General features: G+C 37.3%; 1 protein-coding gene across 2 annotated transcripts; it reads right to left on the minus strand.

Moving 5' to 3' along the window:
• Window positions 1-374: 374 nt before the first annotated feature.
• ZFAND1 (zinc finger AN1-type containing 1) lies at window positions 375-27,876 on the minus strand. 2 transcript variants are annotated; one of them, XM_004479112.5, is made up of 9 exons: window positions 27,781-27,876; window positions 24,807-24,849; window positions 23,845-23,884; window positions 21,015-21,142; window positions 20,836-20,927; window positions 19,991-20,112; window positions 1,770-1,925; window positions 1,463-1,673; window positions 375-940 (listed from the first exon to the last, which is right to left on the minus strand). In XM_004479112.5, exons 1-8 carry the CDS (start codon window positions 27,833-27,835, stop codon window positions 1,503-1,505), a joined length of 807 nt encoding a protein of 268 aa, XP_004479169.2. In that variant the 5' UTR covers window positions 27,836-27,876; the 3' UTR covers window positions 375-940; window positions 1,463-1,502. The 2 variants fall into 2 exon arrangements, with proteins under 2 accessions (XP_004479169.2, XP_012375317.2); XM_012519863.4 differs by having other exon boundaries at window positions 1,454-1,673.
• Between the last annotated feature and the right edge of the window lie 3 nt (window positions 27,877-27,879).

The raw sequence follows: 27,879 nt of genomic DNA on the forward strand, positions 1-27,879 counted from the left end.
TTGTGCAAGAAATTGTGACAGATGCTAAGGCATTAGACTGAATTAAAACTTTCTGGTATCTGGGAATATATTTAAGGATTTAAAATATTAAATTGTTTTAGTTTCTGATAAAAGTGCAATTGGAACCTAGCTCTATTTGCTATCTATACTATTCATTTGGCACCTGTCACACCTCTTTATAGTGATATGTAAGTATACAAATCCTTGGTGTGTCCCCCATAGCAATCTGAAACAAATCCTTACATTCAGCAGGTACTCACACAACCATGTCAATGTATGAATGTGTAAGCACCTGATAAAAGTTTGAAATTATCATCATTCTGCACATGAAAATATGAAGAAAACAGAATTCAGAATGAAATAGACCAAACAAGTTTTCTTAGTTTTTTCTTTTAATAAAACCTAATGCCATGTCCATGACATTTACGATAGAAATGAGACAAAGAGCAAATAGAAATAATTTATATTTCTTCTATATAGGAAATATTTTGTTGGGTATAGAAGAAACACATCAGACAGGAGCATTAATTGGAATTTGTTGGCTTACCCCATTCTTCTCATTTGTAATACATTCATGCAAACAGAAAGGTAATTATCACTGGAGAGGTCTCTTTATCAGATATGCCCCAAAGTAGTTAGGTGACACCAAGAAATTCATTTCCCCTTCTTGGGTCTCGATTCTTCAATCAAAATCTTAGAAGACTGAATGAGATTATCTCTTTTTCCATGATTCACATAACACACATCAATTTATACTTGTGACATAGGTTAAGACTCTACTTTCTGGCTTCTGGCCCCATGAGGTTAGGCTTGGCCTTATGACTTGTTCAAAAAAAAAAAAAAAAAAAAAAAAGGATGCATGGGTATTTAAGAACCAGTCCATAAGTCTGCTATCTACTTCTTCCTCTGTCAGAAAGGGGCTGTTCCTTCAACATGGATCCTGGAGTGAAGATAACATGGAACAGAATCACAGTCAACAAAGAAATGACATTACACTAATGAGAAATACACTTTTGTTATTGTTAATACAGTACAACCTAGTAAAAGTTGATTAAATACAAGAATTTGCTGATGGGGAGCAGATATAGCTCAGTGACTGACTGCCTGCTTCCCATGTATGAGGTCCTGGGTTCAATCCCCAGTACCTCCTAAAAACAAATAAAAAAACCAACCCTCATTGGGGAGCAGATGCAGCTCAGTGCTTCCTATGTACGAGGTCTGGGTTCAACTCTCAGTACCTCCTCTAAAAAAAAAAAAAATATATATATATATATATATGTAAGAATTTGCTGATAAATTAATATCAGTTCATAAAAACTTTAAAACACAAAAACAAATTAAATTTAATAGAAAACTGATAAAGTAAATTATGACATAATGGAAATAAATTAAAAAATAACCTTTAAAAATAAAAAATAATAAAAGTAATTACATTAAAAGAAATTGACTTAACCATGCTCACAGAAGTTTTTTTATGATTTCTGGCTTGAATCCTTGAGTGACTATTCCAAGTAAGAATCAACGTTTTTCAAGAATTGTTCCTCATCATTAAGATATTCCAAGATAATATTTCCACCATTATATAAAGGACAATCCTCCTTAGCAATCCATGCTTCCAAAGTATGATCCAAGGGTAAGACTTCTCCTGAAGTAATGTGACATAACCTTAATTTCTGTTGAGAGAAATGAATCATACTGTAATAAACAAATATGCTTGTATAAGGTATCCTATAACTTTTAGGGAAAAAATTATTAAAACTAGCTGTTACCTTAGCTATTGATTTGTTATTGTCATTTTTAAGACTGGCTAAAGAAGCTGCAGAGTCTATGACCTTTCCAATGCTCCATCGGTGGCAAAAGAACATTGGTTTGCTTTTCTCTTTGCTTCCCTTAGGTAAGAAAACCTGAAAGTAAATTCTTTCTGCCTGTAAAAATAAAGAGAATACAAATTACGTATATGAAATAAACACCTAATTTTGTCTGGTGACATCCTTTTTTCTCTTCTTCTGGTCAAAGGATTATCCTGTGATAAGGCAGAACTTTAATGGGAATGCCAATCACAGTACTCCAGCATCCACCTACATGCATGGGCACACAACCAAAGCCCTTGGCCACATAATAGTGTACAAAGACAGACATGTGACCTAAGTTAGTTAATCAGGGTCTTTTCCTGACATGTTCAAAGGCTGGAAGGAGGGGGGGGGTAGTTCTTCTTGTTCTGAGTTTAATTGTTGAATTCAACCTGGAGTTGCCTGCAGTCATCCCCCACTGGCCCAATGTGGAAAAAGTTGCCTCAAATAGAAAAGAATAAGTTCAATGCATAAACAGAAGTCAAGAAAACAGATGGAATCTTTCAACATCATTTGTGTCCCTGAATTTGGTCAACCCCTGAGAAAAGAACAATCCTTGTCACTCTTCAGTATATGAGAAAAAATCCTGCTTTAATTAAACTAGTTAGAATTGAGATTATGCCACTCACAACTGAAAGATTTCTGTCACATAAAACCTTCCTTTTTATGTGTAGACCTCACTATGTATATACTGACAGCTGTAATTTTGAGAAGATAAAAAAAAATTAGATAAATACCTTCTCAACAAAACAGGGGTTCAAAGATGATTCCTCTAGTATTCTATATATATACATACACCCTAGGTACTTCCTTACAGTGCATATTCTTGCTAAATTAACAGATGCAGGAAAGAAAGAATAGGAACAAAGATTCTTGGCCTCTGCTCTTCCCTGATTAGAAGAAAAATTTGGCATACCTAAAGCATCTTTGTAAAGCATACCTAAAACTATGGGGTAAAGATCACAACTATCTTAAGAAATAACAGATTCAACACAATTCTCAAGTCAGCACTAAGGAATTTAAATTTGTTTAAGACCAATGAAGTTTGTTTTTTTCGGATAAAACACATAAAAAAAAAAAAGTTATTGGATGTTTAAACTTTGGGCCAAACACTGTAACCTAACAGTCCCTGTTCTAAAAATAAAATAATAGGAACATAAACAAGAAAAGAGCAAATTAAAAAGCTGTAGATTCTCTCAAACAAACAAAGAAGATAAATATGTCTTAGGATAAAAAAATGAAACAATTTAAAGTTGTAGTCAGGGCTGAAGCCACAGGCCTTCAGAGCTCCAGAGGAAGAAAAGGTAGCCAGGAGTTTGTCTTTAATGAGTTTTTAGGAAATAAAAGCCCATATGGGAGGTTATGCACCTGAGTCAGGCTCACTGCTTGGAAGCAGAGGCTATTGTGGGAATCACCTGTAGGAAAGGAGGCTAAAGAAGTTACTGCAGAATGCCAACTTGGTTTTTTGCTTATAAAACCATTATTTAGGGAGGCAGAAAAGTATAATCTCCTGATTGTGACCAAAGCCAAGGTTCCCAGCCAAGTAAATGGATCTATAATAATCTGAAAATCTCTGTGGGGGAGAAGCCTAAACTGCCAACCTCAAGCTTGGATTTGGAATGGGAGTCCTAAACGGATTGGACAAGTAGAGGAAAATGAAAAATTGTTAGGCAGGGAGAGGCGAGTGGAAGAAGGGAAACACAGAAAGAACTTGCTCCTCAATGTGAATATGTAGAATCTATGAATCAAAATTAAAGGTTAATCTCATTATAGGCAAGATGAAAATAAGCAAACTTGAAAAGAAAACATTAAAATAAGTATAGGATGCACAATGAGATACAAGAAGGAATAATATCCATAAAGAAGAACTTATGAAACCAAAAAAGGCAGATATTAAACAAGATATGAAGATCTAATTAGAAATAAGAAAAATATAGTTTCTTCAATTAAAAGGCTTACTTAATTCAAAGATGGATCTGTGGGAGTCACCCAGAATCACAGCACAGGGATATGGAGCAGAGACAGAAATTATGAAAAAGCAGATACAAAACTTGGCGAAGAGTAACAGAAATGGTGGAGAAGCAATATTCAGAGAGAAAATGGCTACAACTTTCCAAAAGTGAAAAGATAAGTCAAAATTTAAATGTGCCTCAAGTGCCAAACTGGGTAAATAAAAATAAATCTACACTAGAAATAATGAACTGAAAAATCTGGGGAAGCGGACTTGGCCCAGTGGTTAGGGCGTACATCTACCACATGGGAGGTCCACGGTTCAAACCCCGGCCTCCTTGACCCGTGTGGAGCTGGCCCATGCGCAGTGCTGATGGATGCAAGGAGTGCCGTGCCACGCAGGGGTGTCCCCCGTGTAGGGGAGCCCCATGCGCAAGGAGTGTGCCCCGTAAGGAGAACCGCCCTGTACGAAAGGAAGTGCAGCCTGCCCAGGAATGGCGCCACACACACAGAGAGCTGACACAAGATGGAGCAACAAAAAGAAACACAGATTCCTGTGCCACTGACAACAGAAGCGGACAAAGAACATGCAGCAATTGGACAGAGAACAGACAACTGGGGGGGGGGGGGGAAGGGAGAGAAATAAATAAAAATAAATCTTAAAAAAGAAAAATCTGAAAAGCCCCTCCCCCTCTCCCAAATAGCTTACCTATAAAGCAATGAGAATGAGACTGAAAAGAAGACATTTCCTCAATAAGATGACAGAGGTTAATGATTACGTATTAAGAGATGAGTCTAATGGATAATCTTCCTAAAAGTGAGGGCAAAACAAAGGCACTGTCAGACAAGAAAGATTGATTAAGTTTATTACCAAAGACCTTTACTGAATGACCCACTAAAGAATGTACTTTAGCAAATACAAAAGTGAGCCCTAAGGGAAGGTGCAACTAAAAATACATATATATACATATACGTGTATATGTTTATGTGTATATACATGTGTACTTGTTGGTTGACAGAAATAGCTATTGACTTACTAACTTTTATGGGTTAACAAAGATGATAGGGAGATAGTCAATCGGATAAATCATGCTAAGTTCCTTGTCTTATCAGGGGGATAGCGATATCGAGTAGTTCAGATACTGAAAGAAAAATCTGTATTTAAATATGCATCGTAAGAATGCAAGCAGAGAGTTGATGGAACCCAGAGGTGTGCTGGAGCGTGGTGGTTTCTGCGGGCCTTGGGTGTGTGAGCTGAGGTGCATGGGGCCAGAGCTGAGAAGGGGACAGAGTCTGACTTGGGGGGCAGAGGGAGGGCTCAAGGGGCTTCCAGGTGAAGTGAGGGCCATGAGGGATGGGGGATGGAAATGGTGGCGGCTCGTGAGTGTGGAGCCACAAGTGGGAGGCCCCAGCTGCTCATCCCCTTCCCCACTCAGGTCCTGAGCTTCTGCCTCATCCCCTTCCCCACTGCCCTCATCCCTGTTAGCCTTGGGGCAGTCAGTGCTGTGGTGCTATGGGGTCCTGGCGGGGCCCGGAGGGACCAAAAAGGGCAGAAAAATGGGAGGAGAGGGACACTTGGAGATACCTGCCTGCCCAGTGCTAGCCAATGCAGAGGTGGGCTACCTCTTGTGGTCTTTGAGTCAGGAGGTTCTTGGCTTAACAAGAGAAGGGGTTTAGACCACAAGAAGGGGTTCTGTTCAGGTAGTGAGGGACAGTTTTCAGAAAGGGTGACAGAGGCCAAAAGAATAGGATCTTAGTGGAATTTTTTTTTTGGTAATTACTATGACCTTCCTCAAGGAATTTAATCAGATTACTTGACTCATTCCTTCAGTATTGCAGAGCATGGACTTCTTCAAGAGTTACGGGGGACTGAACTCTTGACCTTGTGCATGTGAAGCAGGCACTCAACAACTGAGCTACACGGGCTCTGTAGTATGGGCTTTTTATACTCACCCTTGACAGGGATAATGGGAATGTGTCCACAGGTTTTTGGTGTTTCCTGAAATACAAAACTGTCGGTGGTATCATGGTAACTTTACTGAAATGTTTACAGGAAGAAGAATATGTTCCTGGGATGTGTTAAGTCTGATTCTTTTTACTTTCTTATTTCTTTACTGCTTTTTTCCTACCTTCCCATAAGTTAAGTTAATGTGTCATGTGTGTATTGCTGCTGCTGTTGAAGGAAATGTCTTAAATACTTTAGTGTTTGAATTATTTTCTTTCCATTTGTTGAGTGTTTACTGTATGCCAGGATCTATGCCAAGCACTGTATGCAAATTATCTCATTTAATCCTTTTTAATAAGGAAACTGAGACTCAAAGAAGTTCATTGAAGGGTTTTGGATTCAAATTTGAACCTTAGCACTTCTCTGGGGTCCAAGCCTGACTGCGTCCCTTGAATGAAAGAATTCCTTTGTTAATGTTTGATTCCCAGTTGCTGCATCAGGAAAAAAACCCTGAAACAAATACTTTTATAAAATTTATGTCAATGCAGTTTTATTGTTGCCCTCTAGCTGTCAGGATCAAGGGCATTGTTCATTGTTTCAGGTTCTGATATGTCCCTGTTCATCAGCGATAATGTCTTGTCACTATCACAATAGATAAGTCCGGTGTCTAGGAGAGTGAAAGATTTTTATCTCAGAAACTAGTTGTTTTTGGAATATGTTTAAAATAAACAGGAAGAATGTGATTTTTGGAACTCAAGAATAAGATGAGAGAATTTTACACCTAAGTGTTATTATTTTACATTTATGGTAATACAACGATTTAAGAGAAGAAAATTACAGGAATAGTATTGAGTTTTGAATAAAAGGATTTATATGCTATAGGTAAATGGCTTTCTTATTTTTCATTTTATGAGGTACCAGGGCTGGGGGCTGAACCCAGGACCTCATATGTAGGAAGCTGGTGCTCAATCACTGAGCCACATCGGCTCCCAGGTAAATGGCTTTAAATTAGATAATACTTGTATAGCAATGTAAATGTTAAGAAAGTGTTGAACACTGGGATGCTAAATTACAACATATACAACACTGTAAAAATAAGAAAACTCAACTATCCATTTACTACTTCCCCACTTACCTCTTTATACTTTCAGTAATCATGATCTTGTTAGTTTGCAAACATAATAACTGAAGTCTGGCGAGTGAGGGCCCATCTAAAACCCTTCCATTTGTGTAAGAGAACCACTATTACTAACTAAAAAGATAGCTTTTTCCCCCAGTCCCAGATATATACCTCTAAGTTTAAGGTGTGATATCACTAATTACTGTATTTTACTCAACTTGGTATATTTTATATTTTAACTTCTATTACACAGTATAACATGGGATCTGGGGTCAGGTCTGGGTCTGAATACTTGCTCCATCTATTAAGAGAATGTGTGGGGTTGGTGTAGCTCAGTGGCTGAGTGCCTGCTTCATAGGTACCAGGTCCCAGATTCAATCCCTGGTACCTTCCTAGAAAAAAAAAAAAAGTGATCTTAGTCAGGTTACTTTCTAAATTATGTGCTTTCCTCTCTGAAATAGTGTGAGAACTGAATAATACTTGTAAAGTACTTAGCACAGTGCTTGGCACATTATAAGCATTGAGTGTTGGCCATCAGTCAAGAAATTCATTCACTTAACAAATTTTTATTGAGTATGTTAATGTTCTGCTAGGACCTGTGGTCTTAAGACAGATAAAGCTGTTTTCATGGAAGTTGCAGATAAACAATAAACATGTAGACAATTAAACCCAGATAATTAGATTAGGAGAAAAGCTATGAAGGAAGGAAGGAAACAGGATGATTAGAGAGGGGGGAAATAACTGTTGATCAGGGCAGGCTACTCCGGGAGGTGACATTTGTGTGATGAGCCCAAGGATGAGAAGGACCTTGTAGCAGTTTGATATGGTTATAAATTCCAAAAATACTGGATTATGTTTGTAATCTGGTCTGTACCTGGGCATGATTAAGTTACGATTAGGGCTTTGATCAGGCCATGTCATTAGGGTGTTGAGTCCCCACCCCTTGGTGGATGGGAACTCACAGTTAAAAGACAGGGCAAAGGACAGAGCTGAGGGTTTTTGATGTTGGAGTTTTGATGTTGGAGTTTGATGCTGAAGCCTTAAACTGGAGCCCCAGGAAGTAAGCCCACATAGGAAAGAGAAGCAAGCCCCAGGAAGAAAGGAACCCTGAGCCCAGGAAGGAGTAAGCCCTGAAAGGAACCCTGAAACTAGACAGAAGCAAGACCCTGGAAGGGAGGAACCCAGGAAGCCTGAACCTTCGCAGATGTCAGCAGCCATCTTGCTCCAACACACGAAAATAGATTTTGGTGAGGGAAGTAACTTATGCTTTATGGCCTGGTATTTGTAAGCTCCTACCCTAAATAAATACTTTTTATAAAAACCAACCCAATTTCTGGTATTTTGCATCAGTACCCCTTTGGCTGACTAATACAGACCTCAATTTGTCTCCAAAGAACCTGGAAAAAAGCATTTCAGGCAGTGGAACAGCAAATACAAAGGCCCAAGCCAAAAAAGGATTTGGAGGGTTGAGGGACAAGTATGGGATTTGGTGTGGGAGAGATTGTAGTGAGTATAGAAGTGGTGGTGGTGAGACTGGGAGGTAGGTAGGCAGGATAAAGGAAATATTCTAGCTCTTCACTATGGGTACTGGCAAAAAATTGGCAACCACCCAGATGTCCAATAGGGGACTTGTTAAATACATAAAGATTTGTTCACATAATGGAAGACTATGTAAGTGTTCAGAAGAATTGGTTAGGTCTGTAGACCCTGATGGAGACCAACCTCCAACCTTTGATAAGAGGAGAAAAAAAAAGTGCAGAATAGTATGTATATATACTGCCATTTGAATGTATGGGGAAGGGGACAGTTATGTTTGCCTAGACACAGATTCTTCAGGACTGCAGAAGAAATTAGTTGGGGGAGAACAGGGTGACTTGAGAATAGGGGAGAGACTTTTCACCATGTACCCTTTATGTGTTTTGAATTTTCTACCACATGTATATATTACCTATTCAAAATTAAAAGAAAACAAAACAGCCTTTCCAATTCAGGCAGTCCCTTCCTTCATCCTCAACCTCTATCTGCCAAGCTCTACTAGTCAACTCTGCCCTTGAGTCTGCTCCTAACCTTACTATTTCACTGAAAGGAGCAGGTTATACAAGATTTTAAAGGCCATGGCAGGCAGTTTGTTTTTATCTGAGTCTTAGGAAGCCATCACAGAATTTTGAAATGATAGCTGATTTATATATTAAAATATATTTCTGGCTGATGTGAGGAGAGTGAGTTGCAGGGTAAGCTATAAGTAGAAATAGGAGATTATCTTGATGGGAGATTGTGCTGGTTTATTCTAGGGTGGTGGCTGGGGGGATGGTGAGAAGAGGGTAAATTCTGGTTGAATTCTGGAAGTGAAAAGGACTGGACTTAGTAATAGGTTGGATGTAAAAGTTGAACCACAAGGAGAAATAAAGAGTAACTAGGAGGAATGGTGGTACTATTTACTAAGGTAGGGAACAATGGGGGAGGAATAAGTTTAGAGGGAAGAAATGAAGAATTTTGGTTTAATTACATATACATATATACATCAAGTGGTTAGTTGGCTGTTTGGAACCTCGAAAGTTTGATTCAAGCTATAAATCTGGGAGTCAGCATAAAACCATGGTCTTGGGTGAAGAAGGAGAGAGAGAGATTAAAAGTTTAAAGAAAAAAGTATGAAATAGTAGTCTCAGAAGTTGAGAAAGCAAAATTATTAGAAATTGTAGTAGAATTACTGGGCAGTGTTTCATGCCCTTTTGAGGTGTGTGGTTTTGAATCTAATAAAACCAGCTGGCTTGTGTGATTTCACCCCCTTCATCCCCTGGCAAAACTTAGCTGTTTGGGTGTAGGGAAGGAGGAAGACAGAGGCAAGGGAGAAAAAAGGCCTATATGGGAACTATATAGATTCTAAGTTGATAAAGAAGGAAATAAGAATAAGAGGCGGGGGACTGATAATAAATGATGAGGTTACTGAACTGGGAACCCTGTTATGATAAAATGACTGTTGGAGAGGGCAATATTAAAGTAAACAATCTGGAAAGAAAGTGTTCTTCAGAAATTAGGATGTTTGAAACCCAATTTTTGGAGGCGTTAGTTACTGGTGGTGACAAGGACCAGGTTTCCACCATGGAATAGGTTTTTATTATGGGATGGAGGAAAAGACTTGGTGGTGAAGAAGAGATGGAACTGATGGGCCACCTGGATGTTGAGATGAGATGGAAGCAGTAGTGGAGAGGAAAAGTGAAACAGAAGCCTGTTTACAGTGAAAGGGAGTATAGTGACAGGGAGACCAGTAGAGGACCTCCAAGAGGGAGGCAGCAAGCAATTAAGCCCAAGGGCCTGAGTTACTAAGAAGCTGGGGACTTGCAAGGAGGAAAATGGTTTGGAAATGGCAGTGGGGAACAAGGATATCTACCATGTAGGATGTGAGAGGAAATTGCTTCTCCTTGAAAGGCCTCAGAAAAAGTGGATTTAATAAGAAAGACAAGGAGTTCTCAGAGAAGAGGGTAAGCATATAGGGAAGTTTATTAACTACATAACTAGATTACGAGAGAGCATGGTTAAAAAGGGATGGGGTGGGGTGGGGTGGGTGGGAACACTGGGTTAGATTAGATGTATGCAGCAGAATAGGCGTGAGGTTCTAGATGCTTAACACATATTATTGCCTTTGCTACCAATCCTTCCCCTTTCTGCTTTACAGTTTACTTTCCCCAAAGTAGTCCTCTAATAGAAGAAAACCTTAAAATCTTACTATATTTGGCACAGAATGGATTATAAATATCTCTATGGAAAGTGACATTTTAGGAATGTTTTGTATCCAAAAATTGTTTTATAAGAGGGAGATTGGTTGCTTCTATCTGGACAGGTGTAAAGCCATCTGTAGCAGTTTGATATTACTGATGAATTCCAAAAAAAAATATTGGATTATGTTTGTAAACTGGTCTTTTCCTCTGGGCATTAAGAGTGTACTGAATTCAGAGGCTTTATTTTTACTTGATTAAATAATGATTAAGGCTTTGATTGGGCCCCATCAGTAGGACATTCAGTTCCCGGTGGGTGGGGATTCACAGAGAAACTACACCACAGAGAAGGGAAGTTGGAGTTTTGATGCTGGTGTTTTGATGTGGGAGTCTTGAGCTGAAGCCTTGGGAATAAGCACATAGAGGAGATTGGTTATGAGGAAGAAGCAAGTCCTAGGAAGAGAGGAAGCTTGAGCCCAGAGAGAAACAAGCCCCAGGAAGAGAGGAACCCAGGAAGCCTGAACCCTGGCAGAAGCCTGAACCTCGGCAGCCATCTTGCTCCAACATGTGGCAAAAGACTTTGGTGAGGGAAGTAACTTATGCTGTAAGCAAATGAAATAACTGGTATAATAATTGGAAAAGAAAGGCTAAAGCCATCCTTATTTGCTAATGGGGTGTGACTATATACCTAGAAAATCTAAGGGAGTAGAAAGGGAAAAACAACTTCTAAAATTAATAATTTGGTAATGTGGTAGAATAAGATAAATGTACAGAAATCAAGTTTTTTTTTCTCTATATTAGCAGAAGGTACCTGGAAATATAAGTAGGGGAAAATATTCTATTCCTAATAGAAACTAAACCATAAAATAATTAGGAATGAAGTAAGGTAAAACAAATGAAAAATATAAAATGCTATAGAAAATAATAAAATATGATCTAAAAAAATGAAAAAATATAAGCTTCTTAGATAGAAAGACACTGTCACAAAAATCTCATTTCTCCCAAAATTAACATATATTATTTAATACAATTTCAATGTTCCTCAGACAGGCTTAAAGCATGGACCTGGTAATAGATACTGCTGGGAAATTGAATTTTACTTCACCTAACTTCACTCAAAAATGTACGGAAGTGAGGGAACAGATGTGGCTCAAGCAGTTGAGCACCTGCTTCCCACATGGGAGGTCCTGGGTTCAGTTCCCAGTGTCTCCTAGAAAAAAAAAACAAAAACAAACAAAAGCCAAATGAAAAACTAACTCAGGTGAGTCAATGTGGCTCAGGGGTTGAGCACTGGCTCTCTACATACAAGGTCCCAGATTCAATTCCCAGCCTCCAGTATCTTAAAAAGAAAAAAAAGTACAAAGGGATAAGGGATTTTGCATCAGGTACTTGTACCTGTTTAGCAGATAGGAGGCAAGAATCCTCAAGACAAGGAAGCAGGAGGCTAAGAGAGCAAAAAATATCTGTGGAAATGGCAAAGGGCACTTCTCATATTTTCATACCTGCCAGAACCCTTATTTCCTGCAAGCACCTTTATTCACAGCTCACATCCTTGTGGGAAACTTTGAGGTCCTAAGAAGTCATACTTCTGCCTGAGACCATAATATGTTATCTCCTATTTTATATAATCGTTTCCCTCAGTTCCCCCACTTCCATCTTTAAAGAGTGTATATTCTTACAGTATATGTTGGGGGGGTCTGTCAATTACAACCTTGTTCCATTGTGACAACCACGAAAATCCCAAAAGAATCTTAAGTTTGGATAAAGTAATCATAAAGTTCATAGGGATGCTCAAAAACTACTGAAAAAATATGTAAAAAATGAGATGGGACTTGTATTATCAGATATTAGTGCCTTCTATAAAGCTACTACATCAAATCAATTTGGTATTAACCTATCTTCTTAGAAAAGGATGAGTGGAATAAAATAGGAAATCCAATATACCCCAGGTTATATATAACATTTTAACTTACGAAGGAGATATTTCAATATTTCAATTCAATGAAACACAGATGATTTATTTAGCTAAGCAAATGGAAGAAAATAAAATTTGACCCTTAGATCATATCATATACTAAAACAAATTCCAGATGGATTAAGACAAATATACAAAAGTAAAAATTCTTAAGAAAACCTAGGTGTAATCTAGGGGAAGTGGAAGCCTTCTTAACCATAAGAGAAATAAAAGACAAGACCAACTTTAGAAAAATTTACAACCTTGATACTGCAATGGGATTCATAATAGAATGCATTTGATAGATTTTGAAAGAATATTTGCAAAGCAGATTGATTATAGAGAAAAGATTAATAGCTATTATAGTATAAGAGCTCTCATAAATTGAACAAATGCAATAAAAAGATGAACAACCCAACAGAAAAATGAATGAAGGATATGCTTGGGCAATTAAGAGAAGAGCAATTCCAAACGGCCAATAAACATAAGCAAAGATGCTCAAAGTTAACAGTAGTCAGAGAAATATGAATTAAAGCAATAATGAGAACACAGCCATCAGACTGGAAAACAGTAACAACTATTGGTAACCATGACAGGATAAGGATACTCTCTTTAAAAACCAGTATATCGAACTGGTTGGGATGGCAGGTTTTTACCATCTGAGTGCTCTTAAATAATACTTAACTTTAGCTTAATCATCTGTGAAATGAAGATATTAATATATCATAGAAAAATTGTGAGACTAAAGGCAATAAAAAACATAGAGCCACAAAACAATGCTTGGTATATTATAAGCTGTCAATAAAGACTGTTAAAATTACTACTGATGGAAGTATGAATTGTTGCAACTGCTTTGTAAAACAGTTTGGCAGCCTCTTAAAATTACAATTACATTTACCCTTTGACCCAGCAAACAAACTTCTGAGCACTGGTTCAGAGAACAGATTGAAGCTATTTATCTCAGAATAGTTCACAGTGGTTAAAAACTAGTATCAAAGTAAATGCTCATGAATAGGAAAATGGCTAAATTTAGCCACAGAGCATCCAAACTATGGGATATTATGCAACTGTTAAAGAACATGATTTAGAGCCACACCAATTCACAAGAAGGAATTTCCACTAGTAGTGGAGATGGATATATAATTTATGGCAACCCTGTTTTAGTGTTATGCACAGCCCTATCTGCTACCTGACCCTATATTATATACTTAACATATCTCGCTTCAATGAAATATAAGGCCCATAAGGGTAGGGACTGTTTTATTCACTGCTCTAATCCCAAGGTCTGATATATAACAGGTTTTCAGAAAGTTTGTTGAAATGAATATCACATTTTTGTAAAATAGTGACAAATATTGACAAAAAAATACTATATGCCTTTGTCTACATAAATAGAACACACTTCCATTTCTGTAAAACTATATGTGTATGTATGTATATACACGTATACTTATAAATATATACATATAGGGTGAGTGTGTATATATGTGCATAGGTATACGAACACACATAAACATTAAAAGTAAAAACAGCAACCCAGCAACAACAAAAAAATCCACGTTTTAAAATTCAAAAATACATTTTTAAATATATTAAAATATATTAAAGAATTAAAGAGAAAATCAAACTGGAAATGAAAAATTACCTAGAAATGATCTATAGTGAATGAATAAATGAATAAATATAAAAACTTAGGGAATATAACTATTTTATTACTTCAAGGGAAATTTACAGCCTTTAATACATTTCTTAAAAAAATAATAATACTAGGAAAATGGATTTGGCCCAATGGACAGGGCGTCCATCTACCACATGGAAGGTCCAAGGTTCAAACCTAGGGCTTCCTGACCTGTGTGATGAGCTGGCCCACGCACAGTGCTGATGCACGCAAGGAGTGCCATGCTACGCAGGGGTGTCCCCTGCATAGGGGAGCCCCATGTGCAACGAATGAGCTCTGTACGGAGAGTAACCCAGTGTGAAAAAGGTGCAGCCTGCCCAGGAATGGCACCGTACACAGAGAGCTGATGCAGCAAGATGATGCAACAAAACACAACACAGATTCTGGGTGCCGCTGACAAGAATACAAGTGGACACAGAAGAACATACAGTGAATGAACGCAGAGAGCAGACAACCAAGAAATAAAAAATAAATCTGAAAAAAAAATTACCAAACTAGTCTCAAAGTATCTTCCCGTAGATTAATTATTCATTACAAAGAGAAAAATAGAAAATCTGTGATTGAGAGGAACATCATCATAAACAGGACAAACTAAATTATGCACCTTCTGATAAGATGTTCTCAGAGTCACAATATCACCTCTGTAGTATTCCTGCCAAAAAAATGCATAATCTGAATCAAATCATGATAAAGAATCAGTCAAATCCATATCGCACAACTTAATACAAAATAATTGGTTTCTAGTCCTCACAAAGGACATGAAAGATGAAAAGATTGAGGAACTGTCCAGATAAAGGAAACATGAGACATGACAAACAAATGCTTAATACTGGATCGGGTTTCAGAAGGGGCAGGGTGGGGGGGCGGGAAACAGGGCTGTGACAACCAGTATAAAGGGTATTATCAAGACAACTGTCAAAACTCGAATATGGACTGGGGATTAGCTAGTGGTATAATATTAATATTAAAGTTCCTGATTTTGATAACTGTGTTGCTATTATTTAAGAAAATGTCTTGGGTGGAAGATGTGGCTCCAGCAGTTGAGAGCCTGTTTCCCACATGGGAGGTCCTGGGTTTGGTTCCCGGTGCCTTGTAGAAACAATAAGAAGACAAACAACGATCAAACAAATTAAAAAACCAACTCAGGGGAGCTTACGTGGCTTAGTGGTTGAGCACCAGCTTCTCATATACGAGGTCCAAGGTTCAATCCCGGGCCCTGGCACCTCAAAAAAAAAGCCTTAATTCTTAAGTAAAAAGAAATGATATCTTTAGGGGTAAATAGGGGTATGGTGCCTGCAACTTTCAATTAGTAAATAATAAGTGTGTGTGTATATAGCATACATACACATACATATATCCAGATACACATGCATATAAAGTAAGAGACCCAAATAATAAAGCAAATAAGGTGAAATAATTGGGACAAAATAATTGGTGCATTTGGGAAAAGGGTATGAAAAAATTCTTAGAAATTTCTTGTAGTTTTTCTGTGAGTTTGAAATTATGTCAAAATAAAAAGTTACTAACATAAACAAGCAAGATTGAAACTAAATTAAACATTCGATGTGAAAAGCTTAAAAAGAACATCAGAAAAAATTTAAACAAAGTGAGTAAAGGAAATAATGTAAGAGCAGATATTAGTGAAACAGAAAGCAAAGAAACAATAGTGAGACCAATAAAATCAAAATGTGACTCTGAAAAGATAACAAACGTAGACTTCTAGCAAGACTGCTCAAGAGGGAAATAAAGGTACAATTTAAAAATACTAAGAATGGAATAGATACAATAGAGATTTGGAACATAACAGAATACCATGGGAAGTGGATGTAGCTCAAGTGATAGGGCCACTGCCTACCATATGGGAGGACCCAGGTTCAATCCCTGGGGCCTCCTGGTGAAAAGGAAGATGAGAAAGCATGCCTACGTGGCAAGCTGAGTGCCCCCACGGTGAGCCAAGTTCCCACGTGGGGAGCTGAGTGCTTGCACGGGGAGCCGAGTGCCCACACAGTGAGCCAAGTGGCTGTGTGGTGAGTCAAGTGCTCGTGCAGCAAGTCAAGTCCTTGTGCGGGTGAGCCAGTGCCCGCACAAGTGAGTCATGCAGCAAGATGATGACACAACAAAAGAGAGACAAAGGGGAGAGTCAAGGTGAAGCACAGTAGAGACCAGGAACTGAGGTGTCACGATTGACAGGGAACCTCTTTCTATACCAGAAGTCCCCAGGATCGAATCCCAGTGAATATTACATGAGAAAGACAGAAGAGAAGACAAAGAGAAAATAGATACAGAAGATCACACAGAGAACAGACACAGATAGCAAAAACAACAGGGTCGGGTGAGGGGAAAAAAAAGAATACCATGAACAACTTTAGAGCAAGCATTTAAAAATCACATCAAATAGATATTTTTAATAAAAATACTCTTCACTAGAACTGACTTCAGAAGAAACAGATTATCCAAATAAGAACTATTTATGATATTGTAATAGTACTCAAAATTTTCCCCTTATAAGAGACAACAGATCAGGTTATAGTAAATGCATGTTATCAAACCTTCAAGAAAAAATAATCCTCATCTTCTAAAACCATCTGAAAGAATAAATGAGGGAAAGCTAGTCAACTAATTTTACAGTATAATCTTAAAACTAGTCTCACTAAATAACTCTACATAACATTTCAGTATATCAATTTAGCAGTGCATATAAAAATTTATATGCCACAGTCAAATGAGATTTATCCCAAGAATATACACAGATGACTGAACAGAAAAACCAACATAGTTTATCACACTGATATGAAAAACAAATGTGATCATCTCAGTCGATGTCTAAAAAGCAAAGTAAAATTTAATACTCTTTCATAAGTTCCTAAAAAAAATTAGAATAGGAAGAAATACTGTTAGTATGATAAAGGCTACTATTTAAAAATATAGCAAACAATATTTAATGCTGAAACTCAGAAGCATTTGCATTGAAGTCAGAAGTAAGATGAAAATGCTTGCTATCAACCGTATCATTCAACATACTCAAAATTTCAGCAGATGTGCTGAATAAGGACAATGACAATGACAATGGGAAAGTGAATGTAGCTCAAGTGGTTGAGCGGCTGCTTCCCACATACTATGTCCAATCCCCAGTACCTCTTATTGAAAAAAAGAAAAGACAGGAAGAAGAAGGAAAAATAAAAAATAACACAAAACTGTCATTTGCAGAAGATATGAATATCGGCACAAAAAAATCTCAGGAAATCTAAAAATTGTTGGAGTTATCAAGAGAATTAATTTGCTAAAAATAAAAACCAGCAGTAACCAATTAGGAAAAAAAAATATATAAAAAAAGATATCATTTACAATGGCAGCAAAATTATGAGGAACCTAAGAATGAAACTAAGGGAAGATACATATTTATGTAAATATTAAAGAATGTTAATGACAACCTAAAGAAAAACTGGAAAGATACATCACAAAAATGGGTAAGAATAAATAACCTAAAAATGATAACTGTCTCTAAAGTAATCTAAAATTCAGGATGATTCCTATTAAAATTACATTTTCACATGCTAGGGCAAAGTGATCCTAGAACTTTTATGAATAAGTAAATGGCCAAAAATAGACAAGTTTGAAGGCAAAGAATAAGGTGGAGAGACTTGCCCTGCTTATTATAAAGGTAATGTCTGATAATGATGCAGAGATAGACCAAAACAACTGAATTGAGATCTCCATACCAGCCTCACACATATACTAAAACTTTGTGTGTGGCAAAGGTATCATTGAAAGTTATCAATCAGGGAAGCAGACTTGGCCCAATGGATAGGGCGTCCACCTACCACATGGTACCACAAACCCCAGGCCTCTTTGACTCATGTGGAGCTGGCCCATGCACAGCGCTGATGTGCACAAGGAGTGCCCTGCCACGTAGGGATGTCCCCCACGTAGGGGAGCCCCATGCGCAAGGAGTGCACCCCATAAGGAGAGATGCCCAGCGTGAAAGAAAGTGCAGCCTGCCCAAGAATGGTGCCACACACACAGAGAGCTGACACAACAAAAAAAAGAACAGAGACAGGACACAGAGAGAAGACAACTGGGCGGGAAAGGGGAAAGAAAGAAATAAAAAATAAATCTTAAAAAAAAAAAGAATGCAGATAGGTATCTTCAGTATCTTGTGATATGACAAAAATTCATAAGGAAAAAAGAGACTAAATCCCTACTTCTGGTCATACTTATAAAGAAGTTCCAGATGGAATAAAGAGCTAAATAAAAACCAAAATAAAACTTTCTAAACTGTTAATGAAAAATACCTTAAAGAATTTATTAAAAAGTACAAACCTTAAGAAGATATTTGCAACACATTTAGTAAAAAAAAAAGAATTAGAATTCAGAACATGTAAAGAAACCTATAAACCTATAAAAATATGTCAAACAGCCCATTATGGATTGAACTGTGTCTTCCCAAAAGATATGTTAAAGTCGTAATCTCTAGTCCCTCAGAATATGACCTTAATTGGAAATACGGTCATTATAGATGGGATTAGCCAAGGTAAAATGAAGTCATGATGGAGAAGAGTGGACCTTTCTCCAATATTACTGGTATCCTTATAAGGAGGGGAGAAGAGACACAGGGGACAAAACAATATCATGTGGCAATTGAGGCAGAGACTGGAGCCCAAGGACTGCTGGCGAATGACCAGAAACTAGGAAGAGGCAAGGAAAGATTCTCCCCTATCAATTTCAGACATCTAGGCTCCAGAATTGTGAGAAAGTAAATTTCTGTTGTTTTAAGCCATCCAGTTTTTGGTATATTGTTACCACACCTAGGAAACTAAGATATAAGTCAACTAAAAAAATAAGCAAAAAATATGAACAAATAAATCACAGAAGAAAGCAAACAGTCAATAAACAAATGCAAAGTAGCTCAACCTCACTAGTAATAGAAAAATTCAACTTAAAATCAGTGAGATATCATTTCATACGTATCAAATTGGTAACAAAGAAAACATACCAAATTTGACAAGAAACACTGAAATTCCCAGACAGCACAGGAGGGAGATAAATCAATACCACCACTGACTACAGGAAGTGAACAATATCTAGTAGAGCTGGAGATGAGCAAACCCATAACCCAGCTTTTCTATTTCCAGGTATATTCCTTGGAGTATCATTTTTCAATCTGATCATTTCAATCATTAGGGACTGTAAAATCAATGTAGTGGGTTTTGACCAGTATTTTTTTTTAATGAAATAAAAAACAGTGTTTATAATATAAGACTATCATTTAATTAAAGTGTGCTAAATTATATATGTAAATATGTACGTACTAGGTTGCTATTTAAAATGTAACTAATGTTGTGGAGTTAAGAAACTGCCTAAAGAAATTTTCCCACACATACACAAGGATATTCACTATAGACCAACTTATAATAGCAAAAAATTTTTTTTAAAAACTAAATTTTGTTCATTAAGAAACTGGATAAACTGATATATTCATACCATGGAATAATATGCAGCTATCAAAATGAATGAACTAAACTAAATGTATCTCAATGGATGTCAGATACATGATGTAAAGTGGGAAATAAAGCAAGTGAAGGGAGATACATATGGTGCACTGCCATTTCTGTAAAGTTCCAAAACTCACAAAACTATGAATTACTTATGTAGACACAGTCCATCTAATATTAGGAATGATACATATCAGGTTCAGGTTAATTTTACATGAAGGAGGAGAAAAGTAAAAAGGGGTTTCAACTATACTTGGAATTTTTTTTTACAAAATCACTAAGACCAACCTGTGGCAATGATTTATCCCCATCAGCATGCATCTTTAATTTCAGCAATGCAACCTTTGCAGCTGTTTCAGTATTCTTTGCACCTTTCCGTCGTTTACTCACTGCCGTTCTTGCCTTGGAATCTAAGAAATAAGCATATATGCACACAAAAACTTTTGTACATTTCCAGAATTTTATAAAACATTTATGGTCCTGAGACTTCCTCAAATTACACATAATTCAGATAACAGATATCAATTCCTGTTGTAGGTATTTTATTTGTATGACTAATGGAAAAATACCAGCCAGATTGATCTAAGCAATCCCTATATCAAGAAACTCACTATTGTATGTCTCTTCTCATCTTCAGAGTAATCCCAAGCAACCATTAACACTTCAACAGAGAGCTTTAAGATTTAATTATGGAAGATGTTAATGAAGACACCCTACTTATTACAGAATGAAAATTTTGTGAACATACTGGCAGAGAGCCTTGTATAAATGACACATATATTCTCTCCTGGTACCTCATATTATCAGCAGCCTTCACAGGACAGTTGACTAGGTTTAGAGTTTAGTTTCTAAAGAATACAAACCACTACTTCAGCTTTATGAACACTAGGTTATCTAAGTGGTCCAGCAAAAGAGAACATCTGGAAGGGTACTTTCATAGCGTTTCCAAATTTTCATTGGTTAGGCCTCTTGAGATATACTGTCCCAAAAATGTCATCAACATCCAGGTAAGTTATTAACATTGGGGTTACCAATGCCTTCTATAACTGGTAAACGGACAGAAGGAGCATGAGCTCTGGAACAAAATGTACAGAAACAAGGAAAGCAACAACACAAGCTTTCTAGATACTTGCCAATAATGTCTTTTACAAGTTTCTGAGTGGCAGCCATAGGAGGTTTAGGGATTTCCAGTTTTTCACATTCATGATCTGACTGATGACGGTGCCTATGAGGAACAGAAGAGTGACACTAGTTCATATATTTGCGTATTCCTTAAACATATATACAGGGTGTGAAAGGTCTTAGTGATCACCTCAGGCAGAAATTCTTCTCACAATAAGGACATATAACTGGCACAAGCTCTCTTTCAGCACAGTCCTTGAATGAGCATGGGTACAGTGTATATTTATCTATCTTTGGTCTCTCATTGATTACAGTTACCTAAATGTAATAAGGAGAAAATAGCATTATATTTACTTTTAAAGCAAATAAAACAAGTCTATTTCAATAGGAAGCATTCATATCATTTTTGCTTTAATCTATTAAAGCACATACCACATTCACACATAGCAGAGTATAATAAATGTTTGTGTGAGAAATGATTACTGTGTTGCCTTCAAAATTTTTACAATTTTCCTACTGTGAGATATTTATCCTCTAAGCCAAGTTAAAATGACTACTCATTTTTCAGCTTTGTAACAGTCCCACATCAAGATGCCCCCATAATAATGCTTGATATCATCTCAAATGTAAATCATATCTAATTGACTCTGATTTTAGAGAACTATCCTTAAAAATTATAAATTTATCTATGAAACAGAGGGTTAAAAACAGTTTTCATAACCCTATACTACCCTCTATGATGTATTTGATATATATATATATTTCAAGGAGGTACTGGGGCTTGAACCTAGGACATTGTTGTACATGGGAAGCAGGCACTCAACCACTGAGATACATCTCAGTTAAGAGGTGGGTTTTTTCTGTTGTTGTTGCTTGTTTTTAGAAGGTACCAGGAATTGAACTCAGGACTCACACATGGGAGGCAGGTGCTCAACCACTTGAGCTACATTCACTCCCCTGTACTTGATATTTTAATACCAGCAAATATTACACTGAGAAGGCAAGGTTTTTAAAAAATTAAAATAAAAAAACAAAACAAAACAAAACCCAGATCAGCCAAGCTGTTCTGAGTATTAAGTAACTAATTTGCCAGAGTTTAGTGAATTTAAGGCAATTGCTTGAAAATTACAACCAAAAACCATTCCCCTATACGACAGTTAGATCTGTAATTAACTTAAACTATACTTCCCAATTTGTTTCCTTAGCCTAAAAATAAAACAATTTTGATTTCATTATATGATTAATAAGATCTAATAATTTGAGAGGCAGCCAGAGAAAATGAAAGATATAAGAAAAGAAAGCACGGGGCAGATTTATAAGCTAAATACAAAATATAAGTTTAACTGTATAGTCCTAAATGCGTTATTTCCTTCTAATCACTCCTAGATACTACTAGCATGTAGTTAATTTTTATTTTCCCCAGATAAATCACCTAAATTTCTAAGGGCCAGATTTTGACTGATGCTCATTTAAACTTAATTTTCTATAACTGAGAGAAGAGATATGAAAATCCTTGGTACAGTGCTTGGTAAGATGCAGGCATGAACAAATGTCAACTGAAAAGTGTTAGAGGCAAATGCTTCTTCCACACTCCTGATGTTTCATTTCAAAAGAAGTAATTCCATTAACTCCCTGCCTCTCTCAGCCAGAGGAGGTGAGCCAACTTATCTGACTGTCAAATCTGAAAAAATTACAATAGGCATGGTGGGCTCAGCTTTTCCTTTTTCCTCTGGGAATTGAGTTGCCCTCAGGGAGGAGACCTTATGTGGTCCAGCACTGCCCTAACTGGTGGGTAAGTCTTAAGTCTGGATTTCCTGTGCAGATCCATCTGGTTCTACACTAAACTTCACCATTTGATTTTTCCTTTATAATGAATGTGATATATGGATTCTATCCGCCAGTCTCTCTTAATTTGTTCAGAATGGCGGGAGGGGGTATATTAGATTACAGGTTTGTTACTGGTAGTCTAAGCCTGACTGGGGCAGAAAAATTTATTACCACAGAATCCTATCACCAGGCACTAGTGAAAATGCACACAACAGTGAAGGAAAATGGAGGACTACATGATGAGGACATTAATTCATTGTATATTTATAAATATATAGCTTAAAGCTATAAAGTAAACTACCTGTGACAGTTTGAATTTGGTGAATCCCAAAAAGAAAAAGATTATGTTCTTGAACTAATCCATTCCTGTGGGTATGGGCCCTTTTGATCGGACTATGTCAGTGAGGCATGACTCAGGTTGGGTCTCTGCCCCCTTACTGGAACTTTACAAAAATGGAGACAGAGAGAGACATGCATTTTTAACACTGCCATGTGAGAGAGGACTTGAGGATCACTAGCAGCCAAAGCTTCAGCACAAAGTCCCCAAGAGGTGGGACCCCTGGTGCAGTTCAAGTCTGAAGAGAAGAGCCATATACCTGATAGCCTACAGCTGAACTCAGGAAGAAAGTGGAGCAGCTGAGACTGAGAGAGGACACCAGGAAGAGACAAACCCTATGCCTACTTGCCCACAGCTGAGTGGGAGGTGGTAGATTCTGGAGCAGAAGGCAGGGACTTGGCAGAGATCAGCCTCTGACTTGACCACATGGCAGGACACCAGGATTGCCAGCAGCTGTCTTTAGTGAGAAAGCATCTCTGATGGTGCGTTGATATGGATATTTCAAGGCCTTGGAACTGTAAGCTTTTACCCTAAATAAAATCCCCATTATAAAAGTCAACTAGTTTCTGGTATTTTGCATCAGCAGCCCTGTGGCAAATGAAGACACTATCTAAAAAAATCGAAATGTAAAGAAAGAAGAATTATGAAGGTAAAAAACTACACAAATCAAGGAAACCAATTTTTGTTTAAAAGAGAAAAATTACATAAATGAAATAAAAAGCCTCTTTATACAAATTAGTTTAGTATGCCCAAATTCAATCTGTGATACATTGACTGGCTTTAAATCTAATCAAATTCTGAATGAAAGTACATAAATACAAGCATGTTTTATCAGAGGAGAAATACATCAACATACCTCAGAACAGCCATGTGACTCTCTGCTTCTGTGTTCAAGGCTTAATTTTTAAAAAAAGGTGCTTATTTAAATAAAACAAATAATAAAATAGAGCACTTAAAGATAACTGCAGGACTTTGACATATTTAAATGTTTAGTATCCCTAAGATTAATTACCCTCACACTACGTTACTAACTCTACATATAAGAATAAACTGAAATGCCAGATAAATGAAAGATGGAACATCTACAGTCCCTAAAGATTTTAAAACCGTTCAACTTCAATATTAGTGAAAAACAGTCTACCATTTGAAATTACCTTTTCTTTGAATGCTTTAAGGTGTGGGAAAATACAAAGAATTCCTTTTATTTCTCAAAAATCACTGGTAATAAAATATCAAAGGAATGCTATAGTTCTGAATGATTTACAAATTTGCATTACTTTTATAATTTGCTTCTAACAAATATTTCTGAATTATCTTCTGAGGAAGCCATTTTCTTCAGGGCTCTGGTTCATAAATTCAAATGCCTGATATATGAAAACTTAATAGCAAAGAATTTACATTTTCCAAAATCCTTGGTTAGTTCCCAGGTTTTAACCTTGCATCCTAAAAAGTGACATATGATATCCAATTTAAGGAACATATAGGTGGTACTCTTTTCATTTTCTAATCTTAACTGGGTATTTTTTTTTTTTACCATATTCCTTATTTTGTGGATATTATTTTCTCTTTGTTATTAAATGTCACAAATATAACTCTGATGTAAAATTCACATTCCTAATCCCATTTCTGGCATTTAAAGATTAGCCACATGTATGCACAAGTAATCAGAGTCCATGACTAGTCAGTGTTTCTTTTTTTCCAAGTGATTACTATAATAAATATTAAATATCTATAGCTAAAATAATAATTATTTTAAATCATTCTGCTTTTCAGAAATAACAAACACTATAATTAATCCAGCATAAAAACATAACTTACCAAAATATTCCTGAACAACCATCACATACAAATGGAAGAAAATCTAAAATTCAGGGAAAATATTAATATGTACTGGTCAGATTTTGATTTAGACTTATTAAGCAAAAAAGAATTTTAAAATATCGTACAGCCTCTATAGGAAAACTTTCCTTTTGACCACCGTCTTATATAAAGGTCATAACCTCAAGTACTCGTAGAAAGAATGTAAACAGATTGGAGTTTTGGAGATAAATGTTTCCTGTGGTAGGTATTAAAAGTCAGAAAAAAAGAAGTTCTGATGGTTTCTGGGGGTTTGTTTTGATTTCTTCCGCAGATTTACTAGGTTGTTTTTCAGGGTTATATGTGGAGCGAAAAACTTGGGTTTCAATTCTGATTCCACTGCTTACTACCCTAACAACACTAGGCAATTTACTTAATAATAGAGCTTTGGATATAAACATTAGATATGGTATGATATATATGTTGTGTGTGTGTGTATATATATGTGTGTATGTATGCATGGATAAAAATATATACACATGGACATACAACCAAATCTCTCTTAGGTTTTATAAACACACCCACACATATATAATGTATATCTTTACATATGTGTATGTGTGTGTGATACATGCCATATCTACCTCACAGATTAACTATAAAAACCAAATGATATATATGTAAAAGGTCAGAGCAGTAACACAGTAACTATAATTAATTAGAATAATTACATCAACAAACTTATTTTAAGTATACTAAATTCTGAGAGAAATACTGTGATGACTGGATGGTTATGTTTCAAAATACTTCCAGAAATTCAACAGACGTATTAACTGATACTCCAAAAGTTATCCTGACTTGTTTCTTTCCTTGCTGTTGAGAATTATTCTTATCAACCAAGGTAGGAACAAACCTTTGGAAAACACATGAAAGTGTCCTTTTCTATATATGACAACTGACCATTAATCACTAGATATAATCACTCTCTAAACTGTTTTCAATGTACCTCAGATTAAATTACAGTACACAGCCAAGTGAAACTGCATATATCCAATCACGGCACTTCTATAAAGTGAAAATGGAAATCACTGCTCAGTCTCGCTTTAGAAAAGAGATCTGAAAGGATCTCATCCTACAGGAATCCAAAACAGAAAGCAGAGGTCCTATTGTAATCCAAAGGAACCCCTGGATAATTCTGCCTGTGGGACGAGACTGATTACAGTTCTTCCTTCAACTGAGCATTTGGTTTGAACTGTCATTGTTATTCCTAAAGCATGACACTGTGAGTTTGTTTCATATCAAGAGATAATATACACCCTCATCAACGAGAGGGAAATTGAAGCATGTAATATCCTGCAAAACTTTCATCATTTTCAAACTGGAAAATTTGAAAATACTTGCTCTCTTGAGGTTTTTAGTGACCAAGTAAATATGTGAGGGAGAACATTAGGAGGCAATATGGGAAAAAGTTAAGTTCAAATAATTTCCTGACACCTGGCACCAACCTTCTACACATTCATAAGTAAATGAAATTTAGGACACCCATGCACCACTCTAAATCTTAACTTCTCTCTACAAGTCCAAAAGAGCTAGACCCTGGCCTCACCTCAGATACTGACACTTAAGAGACTCAAGTTGGAAAGGAAGATAAAATATGTCATAGGGGAGATAATGTGCACTGGACCTCCTTATGGGGAACCAGACACACCATTACAGTCAAAACCCAATGGACTAAGCTTCCATGAAAGGTCTGCAAGAAAACATGTTCTTTCCTGCTGAGTGGTTGGCACTTACAGCTAATGGTGAAAGATACACACAGTGTTATAAGTAATGAGAACCTACCAGGGATTGTGTTACCTGTCCTTTTGCCTATGCCCACAGCAGGTACGGCTGATCAATTACGGCACTTCCAGTAAACCTAGGTCAAACCTCAGAGTCCTCAGCAAAGGAATTCATGTACCCACTACCAATGACTGAAGCTGCAATAGGAGATGAAACCTATTTGCCAACCTTAGTGTGTGACAAATGTGAAGGTGCCCGTTTGGATTGACACCCAAGTACCAAAGACTGAGCAGTCCTACATGGCTCTTATGCTGGCACCACAAACCTGCAGGAATTTCCTGTTTGAAAAGTATGGCATCCTGAAGTCTGTGCAATCCTATCACTAGCTATTAGGTTGTGTATCACAAGATTTCTCAGTTAAATGGAGAGAATCCATCACATTATCAATGCTCTCTAAAGTGCAACTTAGTTTTCTGAAAGCTCTTCTGTAGAAAAGACCAAATTTTATACACTTAGGTATTCTCGGAGTCCGAAATAGAGCCTCCGTAAATGTTAAGTCAATTATAATCAGAATCAAAGAACGGACAGAGCTGGGGAAGCCTAACGATGATCTGGTGGAACAGTTTGCGGTCAGAATTCCTTTGGGATTCTGATTTTAAAAAAGCTAAGGAGTTTCTTTTTTCACTAGCTCATCTCCTGAGGAGTCCGTGAACGCCAGGATAAAAAGTATTGCTTTCGTCCCTTTACTTCGTCTGACAGATGAGTAACAGAGAAATAAACTAAAAGTTTGGGTAAGAGAAGTGGTTTTCCCAAGGTCACAGTGGCAGGACAAGAGCAGACTCCAAGTCTCCCGACTTCTAGACCTCAACGTCTACCCTTCTCTGGTGCTCATCTGAAAGCAGTGGGCGCTACGCGACCCAGCTGTGTGCTCCGTAGACTTCCTGGGCAAGCGCACGCGAACACCAGTGTGAACACAGCAAGGTATGTTTTCAGAAGATGCATGGTTCGCTTCCCAGGAGACCACAAATCTCTTTCTAAGGTTCAGGGGCAACAAAAAAGTACCAATACATCTCATGCACAGCCAGGTGAGAGACATCTGTCCTTCCTCAGACCCCACCCGGACCGCGCGGACTCCCCTCAGCCGTCCCCATCACCCGCAGAGGCGAAGCGGTATCCGGGCCCCACAGCCCGAGGCTGGAGACTCCCCAGTCACCTCGTTGCCGACAGTGCTCCACCTGGCAATGCCGCCCAATGTCCAACTCCGCCATAGCGCAAACAAGGCGAAGGCGGAGGCGGAGGGGCGGGGCGACGT

Source organism: Dasypus novemcinctus, chromosome 14 (assembly GCF_030445035.2).
Source record: "Dasypus novemcinctus isolate mDasNov1 chromosome 14, mDasNov1.1.hap2, whole genome shotgun sequence".
Classification (NCBI taxonomy): Eukaryota; Metazoa; Chordata; class Mammalia; order Cingulata; family Dasypodidae; genus Dasypus; species Dasypus novemcinctus.